Below are 26,494 nucleotides of genomic sequence, written 5' to 3'. Positions count from 1 at the left end.
CGAGGAGCACCGTTAATGGAAAAGGCATCACGCTCTGGTTAGCGGAGAGGCATCTCAGTCGCTTTTCCAGGCTGCTCCGTGCATCCGAGGTGATTGCAATAATGTAACGTGACGGCCACTGTGCCATTGTTCAGACTGCAGAGGGGCAGAATCTGTCCTTGCATGACAGATTTACTGGTGATGAAGGTATATAACTGGTAAACCACAGCTGAGAGAGGTTTAACTAATCAGGTGTTGTTGTGCAGCAGTGTTCCCACAGGTCCCAGGAGAAAAGTCAAAGCCTGAATACCGTGTGGCTTTTCTGCTGGGAAACTCCATCATTGTCAAACCCCTCTGTAACTTACATAAAGTGAAAATAAAACAACTGGAGTTTCTCATAATTAGATATATCGTCCCTCTTAAATCATACCAGGATCTCTTGCCCAGTGTTGGTTTTGCAATCACCAGCTGTTTCCGAGTGAAATAAAAATTACACCTTGCAGCAGAAAAAAAGATGTTTGAAGCTGGTAATAGTAACATCCCAACCAGCGCTTGCCTGATTGCTTAGGTTTCCACCTCCTTGTTTGCTCTCCATGGCACCAGTAATGGAACATCTAGGTCCTTTGTAAAATAGTGCAATTTTCATCCAGCTTGCCCAGTAAAAACAGTTAACGCTTAAATATATGTTTGAAGGAGAAAATTGATATGGACAATGTTTCAGATTCATGCTGGTTCTGTTACCTGTTTCCAGAATAGTTAAAATTATGTCTATAATGCTTCAGCCAGTTTCAGAAGTCATGTCAGCAGTCTTTAAATTTGTCTAACATGGCTTCAGTACTTTTTCCATCATGCTAATAATTTTTATATAAGAACACAACCAATGCTAGGCCTATATTTTACATTTTTAGAGTTGCCGTTTGTACTTTGATTACTTCTTTATTACCATGGTTTGGGCAGATCCAAAAAGATATTTAGATCCTTAAACTGATTTATTCACCTAAAATCCCAAATCATCCTGAACAGCAACCTCAGCTTAAGATGACTCACCCTGTGAAAGTGTTTCTTTCCATTGAGAGCTCCGCATGACTAGTTTAGGCTTAAATATCTAGCTTCTGGCCCTTAAGGTAAATGAATCCTACTCAGGGAACTCAAATAATTGTTCAGCTGTCCTGTAACTGTCTTCTCAGACTGGGACCTTTGTCTCAGATCCAGCATGTCAGCAAAGACTTGGGGTTGAACACAGCCTGGGGAGTGTGAGTATGTCCTCAGTGACATAACTTGATTCATTTGTTCCTTGCACACTTTGAATGAAAAAACCAAACAGATTCAGGTGGGAAATGTAGCACAAGGAGCTAAGTGTGTTAGGAGCCAAAGCTCCAAAGAGTTTCTCTGGTGCATGTATTCCTGATTTAGGATTTATTTTTTATTATACCCTCTTTTCAATTTAGGAGGGAAAGGAGAAAGGAGAGAGGAGAGAGGAGAGGAGAGGAGAGCAGAGGAGAGGAGAGGGAAAGGTGGGGTTTTGCAGCATTTAATATCAGTCGGAACATTTGAGGATGCTCATACAACAATAAAATACCCTCATCTTTTGTCTGAAACCTAGGGAGAAAGTCTGCCATAAACAGGGCTGCTGTTCAATTTTATTTTACGTTCATTTGTACTGGTATTGAAAATGAGCAGCAAGGGAGACCACAGGTGCTAAAGCACTAAAGAACTGGAAAACAAATGCAATGCTTCATTTTCAGCCAGAGGCAGGTTACAGTGTTTCCTGGGAAAAACCTTTTAGTGCAAGGAAATTCTGTAGTAAACTGATGGTGTCATTAAGCAGAATTGACTGTAATTGATTAATGTAATCTGCATATTTTGCGATTATCTGAGATATGGCTACCATGTAATGAAAATTTTGCAACACTCAAAGCCTGTGCACAAGGTTATGTCTTCTTGCATAAATCTGGGAGCATAAAGGGGGTTGGAGGAGTGCATTAAATTGCCAAGGATGATCTGGATGATAAAACTTAAGTGCAAAATGAATATTAATTTTTAGTGCAGTAAAATTAGCTGACTCTTTGAAGATTTCTGGTACTTAACCTTTTCTGGAGTACAGTAATCTGCTTTAAACTGAGTTTTTAAATTATTTTACTCTTGCAATTTTATGTTTGTTTGGTGTGTTTGATAGTCCGTTGTGGTTTGGATGCCATAAGAGCACTCGCGGGAGATGGGCAGTTCTGTGGAGGGGAGCAGGAGCAGCACGCTGGGAACTTTTGGAGGAAATGCCCTGTCTGCACTTAAGTCACTGACGTCTTGGCCAGGCCAGTTTAGTACCAGTAACCCCTTCAGCCAGGGCAAAGCTCCTCTGAGGTGAATGTTTCCTATGTTTCCTTTGGGGCAGCACAAAGAACAACATGGAATTCTGAATGTGGGACTTCCCGGAGGAAAGCCCTTGCCGTCCTCCAGGCTACTTCTTCTGTGATACTGGGATTTCTGTCTACCTTGCCAAAGGAGTCAGTCTGCCTTCCAGTGAAGATACGTCTTTGTTCTTCTTCAGTAAATAATGTATTCTAGAAATTTGCAGTGAGGAACACGGGAGTTCCTGCTGGAGTCACAGGCTAAGTTACCCCAACCAAAAACTACCGTCATCCCTCCACAGCCAAGTTATCTTAAGATAAACAAACTTGTCAGAATTCACTTTGACTTCCTTTACTTTTCCTTTACGAGCGGTAGCTTCTCCAGTCACTCTCTCATGGTTCAGAATTCAGGTCAGGTCTAGGCTGCACAGCCAAGGACCTGTGTGTGACCTGACTTGTCCATGGTCCGAGTACTCTGCACATTTCATGAAAATGAGCCTTCTAGTGAATCACTATTAGAATTGCTATAATCACTACTCATTAAAAAATTCAGGGTTTTTAGTCAGACTCATTTACAGCTTATATTGGACTAATATCCTTACAGTTTTCCATTATGAGGAGATTAGAAAATGTGTTCTTCCATCTTTGCAGAGCAAATCACCATCATGGCTGAGATGACTGAGAATCTATTTGCCAGCACTTTTATTTGCATTCAGTAAATCTGTCAGACATAAAATCATGATATATGTAATATTGCTATAACATACTCATCTGTTAACTACTTCTGACACTTTTGTGAGAAATGTCCAAGGACTTTCAGTAAAATTTATTTGTCTAAATGAATATAATGTGAGTAGTTACATTTTCTGGAGAGTAGAGGAAAAAGTATTTTTTCCATTGAAAAGGGTGTTTGTGTTCTTTGTCATTATGCAAAACCTAATCCTACAAGGAAAGAAAAAGCAAGTGAAATCTGCAGAGTCATGTGTGACTGTCACATCTGAGAGGAAATGTCTCATTTGTGAGATGTTAAAATTCTAGCTCAGAAGAAGGATATCTTTGTGAAAAAGACTGACACACTGGTTGATTTTTCAGGCATTTGATTTATTTGTTATTTGAAGTACTTTTTCAGAAGATAGTGCATTTTTTAAGTCATTTGAGATATTGAAACATTTTGGTCTGTGTAAATGCCATTAGAGATACAGTGTTTGCCAATTATTTATAAACTTCCTTTTCCTCCTTCATTCCACAGAGTTCATTTTGTCTCCGACAAGGTGGCTTCCCTCCACTGATGTGGTTTCCGCATCGCTGCATGAGAATCAAGGGGATATAGAAAATAGTGGTCTCTTTCTAAATTTGGTGGTAGGATGCTCAAATCCATTTGCTGCTTTTGTTTGCAAAGTTGTGGTTAATCAAGGGACAGCCATTAGGAAATAATAACTGGCAATCAGCCCAGTTGCAGGAAAATGAACTTTGCAATACAACTTATCGGCCAGGTCTCTCAACTGCTGAAATCCAAACCATCCCGTTTCCCCTGCCTGGGCCAATACAGCAGTCGGGGAAAGGAGCTTTTCCGCACCACGGGTACCACTGAGGTTCAGGGTGCGAAGCATTAACGTGGAAACATGCTCAATGGTGGAGACTCGCCAGACACAGCAATGAGGAATTAAACGGGATGATCACTCCTAGCTTTTAAACCTTGCGCTTGCACGGGCTTCCCAGTTGAACTTCAAAGGGTTGGTCAGAGACACGACAACATTATCCTTCAAAAAGTCCCGCTGGGTGGGAGGGTCAGGGGAGGCTCCCACCGCAGGAGGTGAGGAGGTGAAGGCAGCAGTCGGTTCTCCGCACGTCTTGGCAGCAGTCGTGATTCCTGAATTTGCAGCCGAAAGTGGCTGTAAATCTCTCTCCTCTGCACTCTCTCAGCTCTGATTATAATGAGCAATCAGAGTGGCTGAAGTGTTGCCTTGCTTTCTAGATGAAGCACTTGTAATACTACACTGAGCTCATTTGAATACTAATTAGTAACAGGATCTTTTAAACAAAATGTGCAGCCTAGGGAGAAACGTTGTTGGAAGTCAGTTCCATATTTGACACATAACTGCCTTAAGCGTACATGTCTTTGTTATAGGTGTTGTTTAATGAAAAAGATGCACCTAACACATCAGCAAGCAATTACAAATATCATGGGACAAAAACATATTAGATTTGCATGTTGTTTTATTCTGTATGTATACAACACATCATGCCCCACTAGATGTATTCATGTTTCCAAATGAGGCAGAATAATGTAAGAACAAGCTCAGTCTGCAGTTCCTGCAAGTTCAGGACTGAAATTTTGGGCAAGAACAGAAGAGCTAGTGAAAGTTGAGGGGTCTTCCAAGAATTAGTTGTTTGAGGACATCCTGAACTGCAGTAACATCAAGATTGCCAAGACTTTTGTGTTCAGCTTCTCATATGGAAATGTTTCCGTACTCATAATCATCCTTTTCATCTTGATCTCTTTTGGTTCTAATACTTTTTTAAATTGGGACACCAGAACAGTCTTCAGTATTGAAGGTGGGGGAATAGCACAGGTTTTGCAGTTTCATTTCTTTTCCTTTCTTAAAAATACCTAATAGAGGATGTCCTTTTAATTGATATTGGACACTGAACAAATTCATTTTAGGGAAGTTGCGAGATGAATCCCACAAGAGCTATTTGGGGACGTGTTCTGTTAAACTATTCATAAGTGATCCAGAAAATGAGTTGAACAGTAATAAAAACTCTCCAGTGATGAAAAACAGCTCTATCTGTGCACACCATGAAATGCTCTAGATAACGTTATTTCAGGAGAAAGATCTTGGAGGCATTACATTCAGTTCTACAGAAAGAATTTATTCAGCATCCTATTTCCTAACTTTTGTAATGCGTTACTTGATGAGCACTCCAACTGCTACCTCATTAAGGAAAAGGGCAGCAGAGCTACTTTTTTATTCTAGTAGGAGCGTATTCAGAACGCCTGTCTTATTTAGTCCCTTGCTAGTTTATGAATCCCAAAGAAGCTTAAGCCTAAGATAACTGTCAGATCTCCTCCACCCTAACGCGGCACTGCTGGTCAGACACTTCTGTGTCTGAGGAGTATTACTGTGGACAGCTCTGGCATCTATAGTTTTCAGGGATCGAAAGCAACTGAACAGGAATTTCTGGTGTTTAGGATCAAAATCATGCCTAAATCCTGGGTGGTTTAGTTCTTCTGCAGCTATAAGCTAAGTGAGTAGGTTACGCAGTTAGATTGGGAAAGGCTTGGAGATCTCTTTATGTAGGCACCTACAATAGCAATTAGGCTCCCAAGTAATGCCTATGTGCATCAGTGGATTTATTCTCTAGGCCGCTATTTGGGGAAGCATCCATCATCAAATGGGTGGTTAAGCAAGTAGTTACCTTTAAGCGTGTACTTGGAGCTTTCATCGTGAAATTCGGTTTAAATATACAAATAAATGAATTCCCTAAGTGAAGCTTCAGTTTCCTTTGTAGTCAAAGGTAAGTGCACACATTAGCTCTCTGCTGATTGACTCTTTGGAAATAAAAGGTTTTCATTCTGCTTATACATAAAATAGCTTAGGCATGGATTTTTCCCTCCAGAATTTTCTGTGTGGTAGAAATACTTCTTCTACTATTTCCTTCAGGTGACCAAAACTAAACTCTGTAAAGTACTTGACTACTATACAACTGGAGTTGACTTATATTTCAGTTCAGTAGTGCATAGCAAAAAAATTAATTCAGAACCTTGAGATCTTCAAAACATTTATTTTCATACAAGTCTCTATACTTGTATGAAAAGACAGAATGCCTTTTGCAAATCTTAATGATACAAATATTCTGCGTGTTTATTCCTTGGAGAAAAAGCTGCATTCTCCTAGGAATGATAATAATAATAATAATAATAATAAACTTAATGACAGAGAAGAAAAAAAGAAGAGGCTGTAGATACTTAATTTAAATTTTCCTGTTTATATATTTTAAATAGCAAATACTATATTTGATTAAACATAGCTTTTGAGAATACTGTTTATACTTCACAGATATCAAGATGAGTGTTTCCTGAGTAATAAGAATTACAGATAAATAAATATCCTACTATTATTGTCAGTGTATATAATTCTTCGCATAAATACAGTTAACCTTCTTTTCAAGATGTCTGATAATTTGTCATCAGCGAGCTTGTTGAATTACCTAAAACATTAGTAGAGCTTCCTAGTGTCTATAACATTTGTATCACATTAAGGTGACTGTTCACCTTCTCTGTCTCTAAATAAAGGGGATTAAAATTTATAAAACCAGGACCACTTGGCTCCAAACACAGTGAAATAAATAGAGCTAGCCAGATGTAATAGAACTAGTGAAATAATTTCCGGAAAGTAAGAATGATAGCCGAGGAAAAGAAAGTACGTTTTGCTCCAACCAGTGTAAACAAAGCTATGCCTGCCTTGCTCAAAAGGAAGTTTTTCTCTTGTGCCACAGGCTCGTTGCTTTATTTTTGACACAGGACACTCTTAAAGTTCTTACGCTGTCATCAGCCACTACAAAATCTCTCTAGCCTTAATTTTTTTAAGCCACTGAATAACTGCGTTTACCCTTTCGAACGCGTTGGTTCGGCACCCGACTGCCCGCAGCCTGCTGAGGTGGAACAAAGCCCCGTGCGATGGCGAGGAGCCCTTCGGAAAGCGGTGGCGAGGTCCGGCAGGGCGGCCGCTGCTCGTCAGTCGTGGTCTCTTTGGGCAGAGGCTTGTCCCCAGCAGTAGCTCTCGCGACCACAGCTCCCTCTGTGGCAGAGCCCAAATGGCTGTTTTTAAACCCGGGGACAGTCACGCCAATAGTCAAGCGTTGGAATCCGCTGGTCGAACTCGGGAGCGCGCTGACAGCAGCAGGCCGCAGGCAGGCCTGCGTTTCGGTTGAAAATCAGACGTTTGTAGCCGCAAAACCCCCATCTGCGTCCCCGGAGTATTTTTCAGCCCTGTTCAGCGCGGGCAGTCGGTAGTTGATGTTTTCGTTCCCCTGTACCCCAGCGGAAGGGTGCTGCCGTCGCCTGCGGCGGGCCGCGGGCTGGGGTCCTGCTGCAGCAGCTGCCTGAGGGCCCAGCAATCCTCACCTGCCTTGTGTTAGCTCCTGCCTGCGTTTGTACCGCGTTTGTAACTAACGGGGAGCGGCAAGAAGTCGTTAATTCCGTGCCGAGGGCGCTGCTAGGGCCGTAGGATAAAACCGCAGCCTCAGGGAGTGCGGGGGAAGAGTAGGCCTGGCGGGCAAAGGCACGGGATGATGAGGAAGGCTCCGGGGCCGAAAACAGGGCCTTGGCGCCGAGGTCAGGCGCTGGTCATGAAGGGAGTGCGACCCGGGGAGCGGGGTGAAGTCACTTGGCGAGGAACAAAAAGAGCAAAGAGGAACTACGCAGCGTATGTAAAACTTAGCATATATACCGAGTTTGGGTGGGGAGTTGTCATGGTTTAACCCCAGCCAGCAACTCAGCACCAGGCAGCCGCTCACTCACTCCCCCCCCATCCAGTGGGATGGGGCAGAAAAATCGGGAAAAGAAGTAAAACTCATGGGTTGAGATAAGAACGGTTTAATAGAACAGAAAAGAAGAAACTAATAATGATAATGATAATAAAATGACAGCAGCAATAATAAAAGGATTGGAATGTACAAATGATGCGCAGGGCAATTGCTCACCACCCACCGATCAACACCCAGTTAGTCCCCGAGCGGCGATCCCCCACCCCCACTCCCCCCAGTTTCTATACTGGGCATGACGTCGCATGGTATGGAATACCCCTTTGCCCAGTTTGGGTCAGCTGCCCTGGCTGTGTCCTGTGCCAGCTTCTTGTGCCCCTCCAGCCTTTTTGCTGGCTGGGCATGGGGAGGTGAAAAATCCTTGACTTTAGTCTAAACACTACTTGGCAACAACTGAAAACATCAGTGTGTTATCAACATTCTTCTCATCCTGAACTCAAAACACAGCACCGTACCAACTACTACGAAGACAATTAACTCCATCCCAGCTGAAACCAGGACAGGAGCGGAGCTGCAAAACGATGGAGAAAGAGAACTTATCTAGCACGCTTGCAAACCTAAAAATTACCCCAAGTGCTTCCTGGCGAGAGGAGGAAGGAATTGTCACCGTCAGTATTACACATCTCGCAGCAAAGGACTCAAGGTGCTGCCAGCTCGCAGCAATGCCCTCCCCAGCTGAAGCCATTAACCTCAGGACTCCTCAGGGCAGTGGAATGGTGAGCCTAACACCAGGGAAAGGGTCAGACACTAGAAAGTTTGTGTATATCTCATTTCACCTTCATGTAATTTCAGCTGCAAGCATTAGTATGGAACTAGACTACTAATAATTCTTTGATTAGACTTTTACAAGTTTAGGAAGAAAAAAACCCCAAACTTCATATAAGGTATGTTTATGCCCATAGGAGTGTAACAGCTTGGTGGGAGTTCAACCGGCCTGCTTTGTAAGTTGGTTGCAACAAATTTGTGATTAGCCTCTCATAAATAAAAACATGACATTTTGTACTCTCGTTAATTAAGGCAAACTCTCCTTCCTGAATCTGAAGGCACCCTGAGTGCACTGGTCCCTAGTTGTAATCATAAGTTTTAAGATGAACATAATCTTCTTAGGAAGCATCTTTACGTATGGCAGTTGTGCATTTCTTGAGGATCTTTAATTTCCTGCATTAGCTTTGCAAACTTGCAATTCACTGGTTATATTCATTGAACATCTTTGGCTTGTTTAGTTCTAGCAGCAGTTGTCTAATGACCAGGTGATTCTTACCTCTGCTGCTTTAGTTTTGCTTAGATGTGTACAAGTGTAGGAACATTTGTAGGTTTGTGAACTCTGTGTCTGCTCTATCAGTTTTCTGGCAGGTAATTTATACATAGATCACTAGTTGTTGGTCACAGTGGTCAGCTTTGGCATGTACCGCTTTAATGTGTTAACCATTCTCCTACACATTTATTTTCTTTCACAGAATTTATATTTTTCATTCATCTAATGTTCACCCCAGATGTTTGGGCTCTTTCAATAGTGATTCAGTGGTTGTGTTATCATTGGATTCTACTGATTTGTCTTCTGTTTTCCTTCTCACCTATCTAAATAAAAATATGATCTAGGTACAGCTTAGTACCTCTTTGCCATTAAGTTGTTGTTGTATTTCATTATGAAAAGCATCAGGAGATAAAGCACCCTTGAACTGAAGGGCCTGTTTGCCCGAGGCAATACTGAATGTACACAAATCTCTGCTCCATTTCACCAAAGTAAGTACAAGAATTTTAACGATGCATCAAGTATAGAAAAATAGTTGTTGTCACCTGTATCTCCAAAAATTCCCTCTGTTGTAAGCAATGTTCTTTTTACATGCCTGTATTTCATTGTGTGGTCTCTGTGGCTGACTGCAGGTGTTGTACACCCGCTCTCTCAGCTCTGCTGTGTGAGGTCTCCTCATGTACTCACCATCTTCATCTTCTTTATTCTTCTTCCTGGAGTGAGAATAACTGGTTTAAAAACAAGAGTCAAGGGATGGCTAAGGTCTTTTAGCTTTGCTCTGTACTCTGCTGAGAACTGTCCCATTCCACCTCATCCGTTCTCAAATTGCTCCTCTTTTTTTTGTTGTTCTCTTTCTCCACTGATGGACCTAGGACCTGAAAGCTTTTTAACCCCCAAACAGGTACCACCAGGAAATTATATCTATTCTGATTTACTTGTTGCCGTATAGTTCACTTGTTACTTTTACTACAGTCACTGTTGCAGACAACATCTTGATTTTTGCATTTATGTCCAGATTAAAAATTAATATGTTTGCATTTGTCAAACTGCATCCTCATTAATTTTCTTCTGTAGCATTGTCCATTGATCTTACGAATAATGCCTCTGTAGCAACAGCACTGTGATTATCGTCTTTGTCTGGTCTCTGTGCTATGCTTTTATTTGCACACTCTTGCAAGATAGGAAATCCACTGCAGTTCTTATATTGCTCTTCAAGTACCTGTTGTTTCTTTTCATAGCTGTATTTGTTACATTATAGGAAGTTCTATGTATTGTATTGATAAAATTTATCTCTGAGATCTACACAATTCCTGCTGCAGGTTTCTCTTCTATTATTCTTGGATATTCTGGTTATTTCAGTTTTATGAGGACACTTTTTGTTCATCAATCTGGGTTGTGTTTGCTATGCAAACTCCATTTGTTCTTTCAAGTTCCTTCCAGTAGTTTTATTCAACCATTTTGGCTGGGGTTGCAGCTAGAAATCAGTTCTCTGTCAGCACGCATCCTTTTAAAATGGTAAGGCTGCTTTCTCATCCAGAGAGAATTCATCATTTTTCATGGCCTTTATGTTCTTATCACTCACATGCTTCACTTTTGCAGAGGTCGGTACTCCTCAAATTTCTGCTATAGAGTTTTATAATTCATTTTCCCTGCTTTGGTTAACTGGAAATTATAAAACACAGCCAGTGTTTAAAAATACCTGTTAACTTTTATGAGGGACTGGGCTATGGAGCCATGCGTCAGGTCAAGGGCGGGTGGACTTCAGCACCGTGTGACAGATGTGCTGTAAGGCAGCCGATGAGGATGAAGGAAGCCCGAAGCACAGAATGTGAGGAGAGCTGGGTTCGGGTATGGAGTATAATACTGTCAGTCTTGAGAGATGAAGGGAATTGGCATGCAAAAGGGAGTGGAAGAGGATGAGGACAAGGGGGCAGTTGTCTCTGGAGGGTGGTGTGTGTTTCCTCTGCTGTGCTCAACCTGCAGCAGAGTTAAACATCATCACCATGCAGTAAATAAGAACCATATTATTAACTTAAGGGTCAGTACCAAGGGAGATTGCCGTCACTGATCCAGAAGCCCAGGGAATCTATTCCATTTGTTTTATAAATCAGAACTGATCAGGTCCCAGGTTTGTTGGTTTGTTGGGGTTTTATTTTCCCTAAGATCCAGTGCCTAAGACTTAACTGCATTTTGATTGTTTTCAGGGTAGTTTGCTACAGCAAATCCAGCAGGCTTTCAATGCACATTGTCTTTCACAGCGATTCGGTTCATGTCTACACGAGTGGGCTTAAGCAGTTACAATTCCCACACTACGTGTGTGGGTGAATGACTGGGATGCTGGGTAGACACTGGCCAAGGCTGTGCAAGCTAAATAGGGTTTGTAAAACTGCTGGGCATGACGTGGGGTATCGTAGAACAGAAAAAGCTATGACAATCCAACAAAAGTTCGAGACAGCACCATGGGGAATAGCTGCACCTCACAGGTGGTTAAGGCAGAATTATATGAGAAACAGCTGAAGTCCACAGGTAATTGAGCTGGAGCATTGGAGACCTTTAGGGGTGCAGAGTCATGCAAGGCCAACAGCACCCAGATAACCTTATAAATAACAATCTCACTCAGTTTGCCTCCCTGTAACAGATGCTAGAAAGTCTCACAATCCGTCTTGGTCCCTACCAGTACTACATAGGGTGTTCATTCATTAGTGTTATAGTTTGATTCGGAAGCGCAGTTTAGAGGAGAGCCTCCTGATCATTCCCAATGGCTGGGCCATTACTTCCAGTGAACAGAGATCACGGGGCATGAACTAGACTCCTGTCCTATGAAACTAAACCAGAGCTGGGCTCCAGGAAGGCCCTCTGACTTCTAATGGGAACTCAGAACCCACTGAAGTGCTGGAGAGGGGGTAACTCTGTCATCCTAAATATAAGTAGTGTGGATGTCGGGTCTGCAGCACTGACCATTCTGCTGTGCAGTGGGGTTGTGCTGCTTGCTAATGAAGACTTACAAAGGTGTTGTCCAACTTCACGTGCTCCTGGGAGAGCCCATTCATCCGCACTGCGCTTGGAAAGCTGTATTACCTGCCAAGTAGCTGTAACCTTCCATGTTGACAAGTGTCTCCTCAATAGTGCGAGTTATGTCTGTTGTTTTGCTTGTTAGATTCCTGATACCTGACATATGATTAAATGTAAGGCTACATTCGGTCCTAAAATACATTCACTGGCTTTGGGAAGCAAAGCTTGGTACAGTGCTCGCAAGGTCTGCGAGTTCTTACTCTTCCATATTTTTCCAGAAGTAGTTTAAGTTTCTCTCTATCAACACACACGCTTGCAATAAAAGAAGCATTTTTCTGACATTTTGCCCCATTGCAGGAAGAAATACTGTGTGAAAATTCAGTCTTTAACCCCATGTGTTGCACAAAAAAAACGTCATTAGATAGGCTCAGAAAGAAATGTTGAGGATCTCACGGCCCTAGCCTGCTGTTTCTAACAACTATAGAAATGACTGCTGAGTAGTGAAAGAAAGCATGTGCTGAACCTAGGAGGAGGGTCATAATATGATGTGTTTTAAGAATTCCTGAGTTTGCTGAGAAAAAAAAAGAGAAACATCATTACTGTTGTTATCACCATACAAGCATGTATCTAACTTTCTGTAGGACAGGTCTGCTTTATAAAATTATCTTACTGATGTCTTAGCAGTGCAAAATCCTCATCAAAATAATGGGCCAAACTTTTTTTTTTTTATTCTACTTGGAAAAAAATTCCAATTTATATTTTTTGCAAATTTTGTTGGTAGTCTTCTCCTGAAAGACAACTTTTGGAGCTTTCTGTTATTTAAGAATCTTAAAAAAGCAATATGAAAGAAACTTTCAGCAATTACTAGGATGTCGCTTTATAACTATTAAAACTTAATTCTGTTGAAATACTTCATGTTGAATTATTCCAGAAGCTGCAATCAAGTATTTTTTTTTCCAGAAAACTGAAAAGTACTGTAACATCTCATGATAGACTGTTATAGTATGCTCTGGTTCTTATGGACATTTCAATAAGATTTCAGTGATAAGCTAAAATGCCAAAGATACTGAAAGATAAAAATGTTCTACCATCTGTGCTGCATATCTTAATTTTCGGGTTTTAGTTGAAAACAGTTATGTCAATTTTCAACTTTTTAAAGTAAAATCCTGGATCACATTTATTGAGTTATGATTTTATCATCATCTGCAAAATGCTTACTTACCATGGATTCAGACCTAGAGCTCTGGAGCTAAAGGATGTATCCATTGTGTATTCTGTGAAAAATCAGAAAGTCCTTGGGGCTGGATCTTTACTGTAGATATAAAGAACTGTATGTGTATTGTTTGAAGCATTGTATCGTGCAAATATTTTTGGTGTCAAGCAATGATGTAAATTAAGCAAGGCTAAAATAAGTGAAGTTAATGCAGTATTAAATAAGCAAAGTAAATAAAAATTGTAAACTACTGTTACAAGTTTTATATCTTAGTTATCTAAATATTAATAACGTATTATTTTAGTATCTACTAAAATCTGTAACTTTTTAGCCAATTTCAAGCAAATGAGTTTACTTCTTTTTCTGTGATTGTTTTCCATCTATAGAAGGCAGATACACATATTTTCTTCAAAATGACATTTCTCAAAATATTTTTGAAGACTTGAGTTTTCAACTCATCATTTCTTCAGCATGACTTATTGCTGTCTTGTGTAAAAATGACATAAATTTTTCATTATGTTGTCACAGCCAATGCCATTAACATGATCACTATTTTATACCTTTGCTTTTTATGCAGAGGTAACTACTATGAACGTGCATTAAAATTTACATTCACGATCTCAAAGCCTTGTATAAGAAAGTGGAGTGACGGTTCAGAACATTACTCTAACGTAAGGTAGATTATTAGGCTTATTTTATAGCTGGAAAGCCGGGACCCAAAGATTGTCAAGATAAATCTAGCTGAGGTGAATCACCATCTTAACCAGTGTACATTAGGTTGCATAGGTACCATATATCGGTACTGGGACTGAAACTGAGACCTCATGTCTCAAATACAAGTACTAGGGCATACTTTCCTTTAGCGATACTAAAATGTATAGCCTGCAGATATTCATTTAATAATTTAAAGACTTTAATAAACAATAGCATTTGTTAAAGTGCTCCAGAATGGTTAAATGGATCTTTATTTTAGTTCATAGAATCACAGAATGGTTTGGGTTGGAAGGGACCTTAAAGACCATGTAGTTCCAACCCCCCCTGCCATGGGCAGGGACACCTTCCACTAGACCAGGTTGCTCAAAGCCCCATCCGACCTGGCCTTGAACACTGCCAGGGATGAGGACAACCTCTCTGGGCAACCTGTTCCAGTGCCTCACCACCCTCACGGTGAAGAACTTCTTATTTACGTCTCATCTAAATCTACCCTCTTGCAGTTTAAAACCATTACCTCTCATCCTAGCACTACACTCCCTGTTAAAAAGTCTGTCCCCATCTTTCTTGTAGGCCCCCTTTAGGTACTGGCAGGCTGCTCTAAGATCTCCCTGGAGCCTTCTCTTCTCCAGGCTGAACAACCCCAACTCTCTCAGCCTGTCTTCACCAGAGAGGTGCTCCAGCCCCCTGATCGTCTTCATGTCCCCTCCTCTGGACCCGCCCCAACAGGTCCATGTCCTCCTTATGCTGAGGACCCCAGAGCTGGAGGCAGAACTGCAGGTGGGGTCTCACCAGAGCGGAGCAGAGGGGCAGAATCCCCTCCCTCGACCTGCTGGTCACGCTTCTTGTTATGTAGGCCAGGATGCGGTTGGCTTTCTGGGCTGTGAGCACACATCGCTGGGTCATATTGAGCTTCTCGTCAACCAACACCCCTGAGTCCTTCTCTGCAGGGCTGCTCTCAATCCATTCTCTGCCCAGCCTGTAGTTGTGCTTGGGATTGCCCCAACCCACATGCATTTTTCTGTGAACAGCTAAGATTCAGAGAGATTAATGCAGCTTTTCCATTATGGATTTAATATTTCAGTACTCACTTCTGGAGTATTTAGCATTTTTTCACTGTGCTGATTAAAATCTGTTGTAGATGATAATTATGCTGGTTTTATCATTCAAACACTCAAAATTGATTTTTAAATCTTTAAGTGGCTTGTATTAGACTTTTATTTCTCAAGGGGTTTAGAAGTCTGCTTATATTATGTCCTTTTGTCATGTTCTCTGTAAATGCTAAATCAATGCAAAATTAGCAGATTCCCAGTCTAAAAAAAAAACCCCACCCTTTTTTCATAGGAGGAAGAACTAAGGAAAAGTGGAGAAGCCAAATACGCGCACTTGAGTGATGAGCTTCACGTATTAATTGAAGTGTTTGCTCCACCTGGAGAGGCGTATTCTCGTATGAGTCATGCCTTGGAAGAAATAAAAAAATTCCTCGTTCCTGTAAGTGGCTTATAGCATTCTTCTGTGATTGGTTTTAGTTTTCCTGGATTGAATTTGTGCATCTTAAAAAGCACCTTTAGCTCAAAGAAAAAAAAAAAAAAAGTCCTGTTGAACATTCATCTTTCATTCTTTCATCTCAGGGGATGCCAAACAGGCCATTAATTGTCACAGTTGATCCCCTGATGTATTTTCTAGATGTTTCATTATTTCCATTTGTCATTGTTTTTTGCTTTCCTTTCTTGGTTTTTGGAGGGAAGGGTGGATTACTTTTTTTTTTTTGGTTGCAGACATTAATCATTAGTATTTGAGTACACTTTCAAGATTTTTGAATATTTAAGTCTGTAAAAACCATTTTTGAATATTTAATGATATATACAAATATCTTGCTAATGGAGTTAATGAATTTCTTGTGGAGCAAACAGCATGAGCAAAACATTCCTCAGACGTTTCTGTTCAGACAGATTGTCGTGACTCAGACCACAGTTTAGCAATCCTCCATCAGCTAGGAGAGCGCAGAAACATATTCTAAAGCTGGGAACCTTTTCAGTTCAATTTATTTTAAATATATCACTTTCTGAAATATTTACCTTTTTGTTTATTGATTTTCTATCAAACTCTGAAATTTATTTTCTCCACATTTATACAGTATTCCATGATATTTTCATACTTAAAATTTGTCCTAGAATTTAAGCATATGCATGCTAAATACTAAGTGAAGGTTGTTTTGTGTAGTGCTAAAATTACGTGAGTTATCATCTGAGGTCTATCCTGAGACTATTTAGGACTCTAAATATGTTCAGAACTTGCATTCCTCAAAAAGAAAAAAAAAAAAAAAAAAAAAAGGGAGCTTGTTTTTATTTGTGATAAAGAAAATGAAGTGCAATAACTGTTCATATCTCTCGATAATAATGGAAGGATTCAATGGAAGCCTTTTTATTATGAGTAATATGAAGCCAAGATGAGAGATGTTCAGGTGAGGCATGCACATATTTGCACAGCAGAACTTAAACATTTTATTTGGTGGTGGCTTCTTGGGGGGGGGGAAAGGAGAATACATTACAAGAACAGTATTTAAGTACAGTGTTGAAAATGTTCAAATATTTTAGTGTAACTGAACATTTTTTTAAGATTACAAAATAAGTAACTTAAAATTGTTAAAAATAAACAGCTGGATATTTGTTTTAAATCACAAAGTTTGTTGGCACCAAGTGGGTGCCCATAAATGAGCTATATTTTAACAAGTTGACTCTTATCTTTCTGATTCTCCTTTTCCATCGCCTTTTTATGCTTCCAGTTTGGGAATACTGGTAATAAAATACCACTTCAAATTCTGGGAAGTAACCATGAGACAAGAAAGCATTTTTTTCATGATTTCTTACTCTGTGTTGAATATATAATACAAGTGTCAAATTAGGTCAGTGTTGTAATACTGGCAACCTAAGATGGAATGACAATTTGGCTGCAAGTTAATGGTGAAGATCTGCCAAGCCATAACACTGGAAGAAAATTTATTGTTAAGTAACACGTTCCTGGAAAGTTTGGAGTGTTGTAGCTAAACATGGTAACAAGGCCAATTACAAAGATTTCCAGTCTCTGTCCTTTGGATAACCCTATTTCTAGTTGTTCATGACTTTGCCAAACTTTAATTTGTTTCTGTAAGAGGTTCCTGTTTATAGCTGTCTTTGTATGTCCTCTTCATTCTGGAAGAGGGCTCCTGCATTATAGCATGATGCAATGATGATGGTACCTGTTCCTATGCCCCCCCTGGATTTTTAAAATCCATTATGTATTCTGTCCAACCTGAGGAAATCTGTTCTGGGTGAATAAGGGAGAGAGAGCAGTGTGTGATGAGAGTGGTGTTAAAATTTGTGGCATGTTGCTGTTGTAAATATTCAGCATCTGCCCAAGCATGTATTTTGTGTGACACATTATTTATTGTTAAGGATTATATGTGTTTTCCAGCACAAGTATAATAGCTACACTGGAGGAGATGTAAAAACAGGTTCTTTGTTACAAAATTTTGAACTTGGTTGTCAGCGGCAATAATCACTCCAAACAAGTAACAATTGTACTTTATGACTTGTGCGTTAGTTTTATCCCCTCTGCTTCGTTTCAGATTTACAATTTACAAAGCAATTATTAACTGGCTGGTTACAACATGTGTCAAGGGGTTTACACTCAAAAAGCTTCCACTAGATAATTTCCTTTTTGTTCCTTATTTACAGCATCTCTTGGATTTGTTTTATGATGTTTTGCTGTTTCTAAGACCTAATTTATTGCAGTAGTGAATACTAGAATTGCATGACAGGGGCAGTAGAACCTAACAGTTTTATTTATGCCAAATCAAGGATGTAATAAACTATTCAAATGAGTTTTCAACTTTGCTTATAAATTTTGTGAAGTTTAAGTGAAATATTGCCCTCGGAAATTACACTGATTGTGTCAGTAAGATGGAATAATGTTTTTATACTTAATCTGTAAGTTTTAATGAGACTGAATTTTAAAATAAGTGCCTAGAAAATGTAATAATAGAAAAAGAGAAAAGTGTGGAATAGGATTGAGGAAAAGAAAAAAAGAACATTTATTAACCGAAGCAAAGTTTTAATGAACAAGTACTTTTGATTTAAATTTGATCACTTCATTTTCACCTTAGACCTTGTCCAAGAATAGTATCAAAATTTTTACTAGTGAAGATCTCACCTCCAAGTGAGAGGTAGAAGCTAAGTACCGCTGTCGGCACTGGCTGTTCCACATGTTAACACGTTTCAAAGCTGCAGGCAGCTCGGCCTCAGGTGCTGCCTTGGGATCCCTCCAACAGGCATTTCAGGGAATGGTTGAGCCCCCAGCATCTGCAGCCTTCGGTAGATCACCCACTGCCTGACAGGCTTTTACAGCCCAGCGGCTTCATTTACTGTCTGCTGCTGCCGTTTTGCAAACGGCTTGAGTTCTGTGTGGGAGCTGCCGTCGGGGTGTTGCTAACTGCTGGGTAAGATTTACTTTGCAGCTGACTTTGCTAGATCTTTTGTGCGTTTTATCCAAAACTTTGGCTTTTGCCTGAGGGGTCTTCTATTCAGTTACTATCTAGATATTGTGCTCTCTTTTATTTTGATGTTTACTCTCAATATGAAAATTTGAATATAATCGAAATCTGACAGATCAAAAGACCAACGGTTAAGTAAATAGGATTAATACCTTGGAGTTTTGAAACACCGAACTGCCTGCTCCACCGATTTTTTGGCAACTTAGTGAAAATGAAAACCAAGATGTGCTCCCCCAAGTCAAGGATTTAGGGTAAAGATCAAATTTGGAACTGATGTTAAGATAATGTAAGTTATCCAGTATTAGCTATGTGGAAAGTACGAACAGTAGGGATGCTTAGAACATCTGTGGCCGACACAGATTTTGATAAAATCCATCGGTATCTGACTGCCAAGTACTTCTGACCCCAGACTGCCAGGGACCTAGGACCGGGTGAGGAACCTAAGGCTGATGTTATGCCTCAGAATGGGATGCAGGGTCAGTGAACTAGAAGGGGAGATGTTTAAAATGGCCAATATTGGGCGGAAATAGGTTAGAAGCTTTTCAAGCTCTTCTGATTTTAAAAGGTTCATAGCTATTAAATGCCGTGCAGCTTTTTTCACCATTAACAAGCAATGAAATGCTCCATTATTCTTATCAGATATGACTATATCATTCTGATTTACGTCCAAACATACAAATATATTTTCTGAACAAGCTATTATTTCCTTACAGTAAGGGGCTATAGCATCTTTAGGAGTTCTGTGCTTCCTAACACATGCAAAATCTTTTTTCTGATAACCATTTTATCCCTTTAAGCAGAGCATTTTTATTTGACATGGTTAGCATCCCTTGGGACGAGGAGGGAAGCAGATACTGATCATTCATTTCATGTGTGAGTGCTCTGTAATAGGGAGCTATTATGTAGAGGGCAGGTTGCAGCTGTAGTGACACGACCGCTTTAAACAGAGTGTTTACAACTGTGTGGTCAGATGATCAGAAATTGAACCAATTACCACTTTAAGAGCTGCTGTTCAACTTATTTGCATATGTTTTCCTAGCCACTTATATCCGATTTAAATTGGGGCATATTGGCACCACTCAAGGGCTGGGAATAAACACATGGTCATTTAAAGCAGTCCAGTTGACGGACAATCGCTCGTGATCATCTGCATGTCTACCTCAGTGTTTTCTGAGGGTGCTGATCAGATCAGATCAGATCAGATTCCTTTATTAGGAATTAGCCTGATGAGGCAGGAGGTGAATGAAGGTTTTTATGTTGTTGCTGTGAATTCAGGCTACAATGACTTCCAGACTTTCTTGTAGATGCCTAAATCTCTTAGTGAGTAGTTAACTTAAATCCTTTCCAATCCTCCAATCTCCCTTTGCTCCATACCATTGATTAAAATAATTTTCTTACCAGTCATTTAAGAATAAATGTTCTCACTGATCCAGCTTCCAGCATCAGCTCTTCAGTCTTCCTAAATAAAGATGGAAAATTAGTGAGGAAAAAGAGCCTTTCAGTGAAATAAAAAGTTACTAATTTCATACTGGAGGTTATTCATACCAGAAGTATGTATGAAAAAAATCAGATCTGGGGGGAATTGAAAACAAACTTCGATAGCAGTTTGTTTCAGTGGGAATCATTAAATAAGTAGAGTTTAATCCCTTGAAGGTCTTTATCTAGCTAATGCTCCAGAAGAAATTGTTTTACTTCAAACATACATTTACTCTCTCTATAGTAACTCAGACATACTACAGACCAAAGTTACTAATGATCTGTTATACCACGTTGTGCTGTATTGTACTATATACAGTACACAGTAAAAATTTCTTGGCAAAACACAGTTTTGACTGGTTCATAACAAGTACATGTAGGTATATGACATTTATTTTGCACATTTTTTATTAGCCATCTGAATTTCTTCTGTGCTGCAGTATAACATGAAGTCTCTGTTTACATACCTTTTAACACTCCATGGGTTTGTAATCTTACTTTTGTTTCTAAATAAGCGATATTACTGAGGGGGGGGGGGGCGGCGGGGGCGGGGGCAGGGGTCAGTCTTTTTGTCCTCTTTTGAAGAACCTCAACAGGCAAAATATTTCCCTAACTATGACGGTGAGCAGTGGCACAGCTCCATCTCTGAGAGAGACATCTTTTATATCTGTCAAAGTAAATAATTCATACTTGCATATTCTGCAAAGATACTTGCAGTAAGAAATAATTACTACAGTAATTATTTTAAACCTGTGTTAAATAAATTATTTGAGCAGCTGTTTCTGTTGTGCTGGGTTCTGTTTTTCCCAGTGTGCAAAATCTCTGGCAATTTCACACACAAGTTTTGATAATCAAGGAAAAAAAAATTAGAGATTCTGTCACGGCCTAGAATGTCATAGCGCTTTACGTCTTCACAGCTTTTTTTCCTAAACTCTACTTAAAATTATTATAAATATGTTCAAACACAAGTGTACTCAAGAGACTTACCATAACTTGTGGACAGTGGTTCTTGACTTTTTACAGACGCTGGTGTTTTTCTTAACCGTTATGTTGGCCGATTGAGCAGCAGAACTTGCATAGTTTGAATCACTCACTTTAAGTGTGATGAAAATAACCTTAAAGCTGTCCCTCAAAGTGCCGGTTTGGGGGTGGAGGCATACACTAAAACAGCCTTTTTAATTGAAAATTAAACTCCAGTACTTCTCAACTGACTGAATTGCTATGTTCTTAGTGATATAGACTACTGGTTCTTTCTGCTCTGAAACTATAAATTGGATAGCAACGCAAAGAGCACGTAATTCCTCAAGTGTCTTTAGATTTGCGTCGTGACGAGTGGGTCGCCTGTGGCCTGCCAGACCAATGAGGACCGTTTGCCTAGGCTTCGCTCCCCAGCTGCCTCAAGGTGGTATAGCTACTTCACAGCCTTGCCTGCGCTTTACGAGTTGATACTCCCACTCTGAGGGGATTAAGACCTTTTTAGATATGCCAGAGACATATTTAGCCTGTGAAACCAATCCCTTGGTGATCTCTCTGTGACACGCAGAGGAATCAATATAAAAGGCACAGCCTTATTGCCAGAGCCAGCCCTTTGTTTAGCCTTTCAGATTATCCGGAGTCATTAACCCGATCGGGCATTTTACACTGACGATTAATCTGAGCATACTATTGAGACATGGCTGTAGTTTAAAGAAATATTTACAACTTGCTTGGTGAGTCTGTATTCATCAGCAATTTTATAGGCTTGTCTTGCTGCTTCCTCTTGCTAGGATGTAAGTTTTTCACCAGTGGCAGATGAGAAGCAATTATTTGGGCGTAGGTGATAAAATTCACGCAGAGAAATTTGAATTCTATGGTATTGCTCCTGGTTTCTTAATAGCAGGTCTGTAATATGTAGCAATAAGTTGGCTGTGGTATTGCACATTAGACTGTACAAACGCCTGCGCCTCGGAGGGACCACCAGACCCTCCTACACATCTGGCATTTCATTTAAGAGCTCTGTGTGTGTGTGTGTGTGTGTGTGAGTACCAATTTGGCCGATCTTGCCATCGATAAAGGTTGGGTATTTGACCCGGTGAAGAGGCTGCAACTTCATGGCCTGAAAACAAAATTCCATGTGGTTCTATATAAAAGCAGGCATGAAAATTGTATCTAAAATAATTGTTTTTCATGCAGAGAATTACTTTGTAATGATAAAAAAAAAAATGATGTGTGAGATGTTGTTATGTGTTTCCATCATATATCTTAGTCCTTTTTTTTTTCAGCCATCAATATGAGGAAAGAAAAGGACAATATTGGGATTATAAACGTAAGACTGAAAGCAAGGAGATAAGAGTTATTTATTTTGGCTCTTTTAAGGAATTGGTTTGTGGCTTAGCCAGGTTACTTTATCTCTCTTTCACTTATTCCAGCAAACTGACAATGGGATTTTTGAGGTTTAATTCATTTGTGGAGGTAGACTCGAATAAAAGATGTCTTTTCCTGCCTTAATTCAAATTGAAAAGCATACTGCAAATAATATCCAGGCAGTGAGTTGGGGTTTGGACTTTGTTTGGGGTTTTTGTTTCTTTGCTTGTGTTCAAAAAAAGGGGAAGAGAGAAGGTTTTGGTGGCATTTTTAAACTTTATTTCTTTTTAATGTAGTGAAGATCAGTGTAGCCAGTTGTGAGGATGATGAGTTATGCTCACTTAGGAAAGCATAAAAGAAAAAGCACAAATACAGAGTAATCTTCCTCTGTTGTGTTCTTTCAGCTTCCAGCAGTCAAAAATTGAAACTTTTCAAGGCTGTATCCAGACCATCATGCATTATACCCTGCAGTAGACCTTTCTTCTCTTCCCTGAGCTTGTCAAATGCTTTGTTGAACCTTAGTTAAGTTTTTGGCCTCGGAAAAACATCAGGTGGCAATGAGTTTGACAGTTCAATTATGCACTGTGCATAGAAACAATAAAAACCCAAAAGCCCACTTCCTCTTGTTTTAAAGCCCCTGCTTAACACTTTATGAGTGCCCTCATCTCCATGCATGGTTAAAAGCAATGGATAATCGTAACGTCAATCCTCACTTGTACATTGCTCTGGATTTATTTCTTTTCTGAGCCCCCCATCTTCTCTTGTACAGAAGCAGAGGTATTTCTGATTATCCCCGTGACATACCTCTGACTATCCTTTCCACGTCTTTCTGTGTCTTCCTTAGCTTACACCTTTGTTGTTGTTGTTGGGATGGGATGGCCAGGACGGCACACAGTAGCTTCGTCTTGGCAGTCAAGAAGCAGCACACTAATGAAATGGGTCTTGTGTTATTTTATGGTTTAGTGTCAGGTTTTTTTCTAGTACTGTCCACCATTCTTCCCACTTGCACTGATTTGATGTTTTCCGAATGGCATTCGTCAAAAATCCAGGTCATCTTTCTTGAATGATAATATAGCTAGTTTACAGCTATTTACTTTCAGTATTTTAATGTTTATTGATACTTAAGTTTAATTATTTTCATGTGAATTATTTTGCATTTGTTAGCACTCCATTTTTTTCTGCCAGTTTTATTTCTAATGGAGTATAATGAGATCTTTCAGCAATTCTTTGCAGTAACCTTGAGATTTTTATTGCCCTGAATAGCTTTAAATGAAATACTGTCACTTCACTATTCATTTTTTTAATTTAATTTATAAATATGATGAGCAAAACAGATTTTTTTAATCACTCAATAAACTCTTCCCCTAGAAAACAGAATATTATAAAAACAGCCCAGCTATCCTTAATATTCTCTCTGCTATAACCAAAGAGACAATTGTTAATCAACAAGGTGCTCTCTCTTACCCTTTGACAACTTTTGGTGTGGCTAATGAGAGTTTTGATCTCCATCCCTGGAGATCTTTAAAAATGGATGACTCATTTGCTCTGTGCCATGCCATACGACTTAAACCTGTGCAGAATTTATCTGTATGAAGGATAAAGGTACATTCATCCACAGAATGGACTTCTACAAGACCAGTGACAACAGCCTGAATACATTCAGTATGTGCATTGACTACAAAGGGAAACCATTGGTGACTTAAGATTAAAATAAAAAGAACTCTCATAGGGACATAAGCCTGTTTATAAAAGAAAGTCTATATGAAGCATAACCTTTCTGAAGAGTCACATGATGACACTAGAGCCTAGTGATCAGTTTTGTTCAGAGCTGACTGGAGACCTTATGGAGAAAGAGGAGTGGGGCAGTCTGGTACCCAAAGCTGTAAGTGGGAGTCAGCTGGGAACGATGGGACAGAATCTCACTAGCGAATAGAGGCAGGAGGTTGTTCAGAGAGGAAGGCTGAGGATGGATGCAGAAGTCAACAAAAGCATGCTCAAGAGGAAATATCTCGTATTTCCCATTTAAAGGACGTGAGTACAATTGCTATCTACCTACTTGCTTGCCATTTTCTCTCAGCTGTTTGAAAACTCTTTGATGCAGGCAGTTTATTTTTACACTTCTTACCAACTAAACACGGAAAAAAAATGGATCTGCCTTAGACATGCTAGAACAAGATTTGTGTCTGTTGGACACTAATTCAACTTCAACATAATTTTCATGGCTGCATGACTTCTGAATGACCCAGTGAGGAACACCTTGATTACAGCACTCTTGAAAATCAGAGGGTTTAGGGCCAGACTGGAAGAAGTCAGAAATTTTTAGAAGCATACAGTGTGACAAGCTGAGCAGGATCTGTGGCTATTTCTGATTAAGGTAGAGACTTCCATTTCTGTTTATAATGGATACTTACCACAGAGTTAGCCTGAGCAGGACAGTACAAGAAGGAACTGAAAACAATGGAAAGTCCTTATTTTTCAGAATTTTCCTTTTGGTTGTTTCTTCACTTTTCTAAACTGTGTTAAAATTCAAAAGTAAGATATTGAACAGTAGTTGACCCTGGGATCTTAATTAGGCTCTAAGATTAGGGTTAAATGAATAGACATATACTGTCCAAGAATTGTCAGTGGGACAACTGACAGGGAGTCACAGGCAGGTGACCTTTTCCAACCAGTGAGGGCTTGAAAAGGTCATGGAGAACTTTGCAGAGAAACAAAAAAAAGGCACTTTTAGAGTGACAATAGCTATTCATTGTTTTCATTATTTGCTTTGCATCATTGTTACTTTTGAGGAAGGGCATAAATAATGCTTTGTTCTAAAGACACTAGTTCTGAGCTGTTTTAATCTAGTCACAAGTCCTAGTCTGTAGGATTTCCTTAGGTGCCAAACTCACATGGGCCACTGAGTTAAAACAGATGGGGAAAAGTAATCGAGGTGTATAATAACAGTAATTACAGCAGGTTCAGGAAACCACAGCTGTTTCTCAGAGGGGCTAAGAAAATCCCCTCAGTGTCAAAAAGAGCATTTGCATAGGTAACATGGAACTAACTTACACAATAAACAGCTATAATCTCTGTCCAGTCATTGTCCTTAAACTGATCAGTTAAAAATCGGTGAAACGAACGAATGCTAATGTAAACAAAGATTTTCCTCTGATTTTGATTGAGATTTCTTTTCGGCCTGTAAACACATCAGAAAGACAGATTGAGCCTTGGATATTGGCTGGTCTACACTTTTCTGTGTATCTTGCTTTGAAAAGCACTTCATAGATTTATATTGGTCTGTAAAACAAACTGCATCCAGGATAGGAGCTTGCATACCAAACTGAAAGCAGGTGCAGTTAAAGACAGAGGTGACATAAAGCTCTGAAAAATATTTGTGCAATGGGAATCCTGACAGTCTGCTTCACTACCGCATTTTCAATGTGGTACAGTGGGTGATTCATGTCATAAAATGGTATGAGTCCCTGATATGCTATTGCATACCTGCATGAGAATGGGGTTTTACCATCTCCATCTGTCTCCCAAACAGTGTGAATATGTTGCAGTATGTTTAAAGAGATCTCTGTTTTAATTTGGTTAATCAGTCTTTACTCAGAGCTCAACTTTTTGCATGGTCAGAGATCCTATCTTCTGCTGGAATGCAAAAGCCCATTTTGTTTTGTAGTGCAATCACGTATTGCAATATCACTTAAAAAAATAATTTCTTCTGTGTCACATTTCAAACTAAACAGCTGTCTGAGTCATATCCTTATTATTAAAATGGCAAACAAACAAAATCTGAATGTATTTCATTTTCTGCCAAACCCTAGCCTGTTTTTATGTAAATTACTCTAACCAGGGGCCATAGTCAAAGGCTATTCATACAGTATATCAATTAAATCTTGACTTGTACTTCAGCCCTTTAATCAGTTCTGTGCTAGAAGTGATTTTATGTAGTTTAAGGCCAGAGGGAACAGAGACTCTACGAGTTTGTGTATATTATTATATATTATTATACCTTATGTATTGTGTTTGGTATAATGATATATATTGCTATACTTATTAGAAAGCATATTACTATAATGCCGTGTAGCCTATTATTATAT

General features: G+C 39.7%; 1 protein-coding gene across 2 annotated transcripts in view; it reads left to right on the top strand.

Moving 5' to 3' along the window:
* KHDRBS2 (KH RNA binding domain containing, signal transduction associated 2) overlaps positions 1 to 26,494 on the top strand; it is a 353,375-nt gene that overhangs the window by 165,598 nt on the left and 161,283 nt on the right. For both annotated transcript variants that reach the window (XM_049818294.1, XM_049818293.1), the window contains exon 4: positions 15,404 to 15,550. In XM_049818294.1, the coding sequence (XP_049674251.1) occupies positions 15,404 to 15,550 (147 nt within the window). The remainder of the gene's footprint in view (positions 1 to 15,403; positions 15,551 to 26,494) is intronic.

The sequence above is a fragment of the Accipiter gentilis genome, chromosome 15 (genome assembly GCF_929443795.1).
Source record: "Accipiter gentilis chromosome 15, bAccGen1.1, whole genome shotgun sequence".
NCBI lineage: Eukaryota > Metazoa > Chordata > Aves > Accipitriformes > Accipitridae > Astur > Astur gentilis.
The sequence above is the reverse complement of the archived record's forward strand: the minus strand, read 5'-3'. Positions and strand labels throughout refer to the sequence as shown.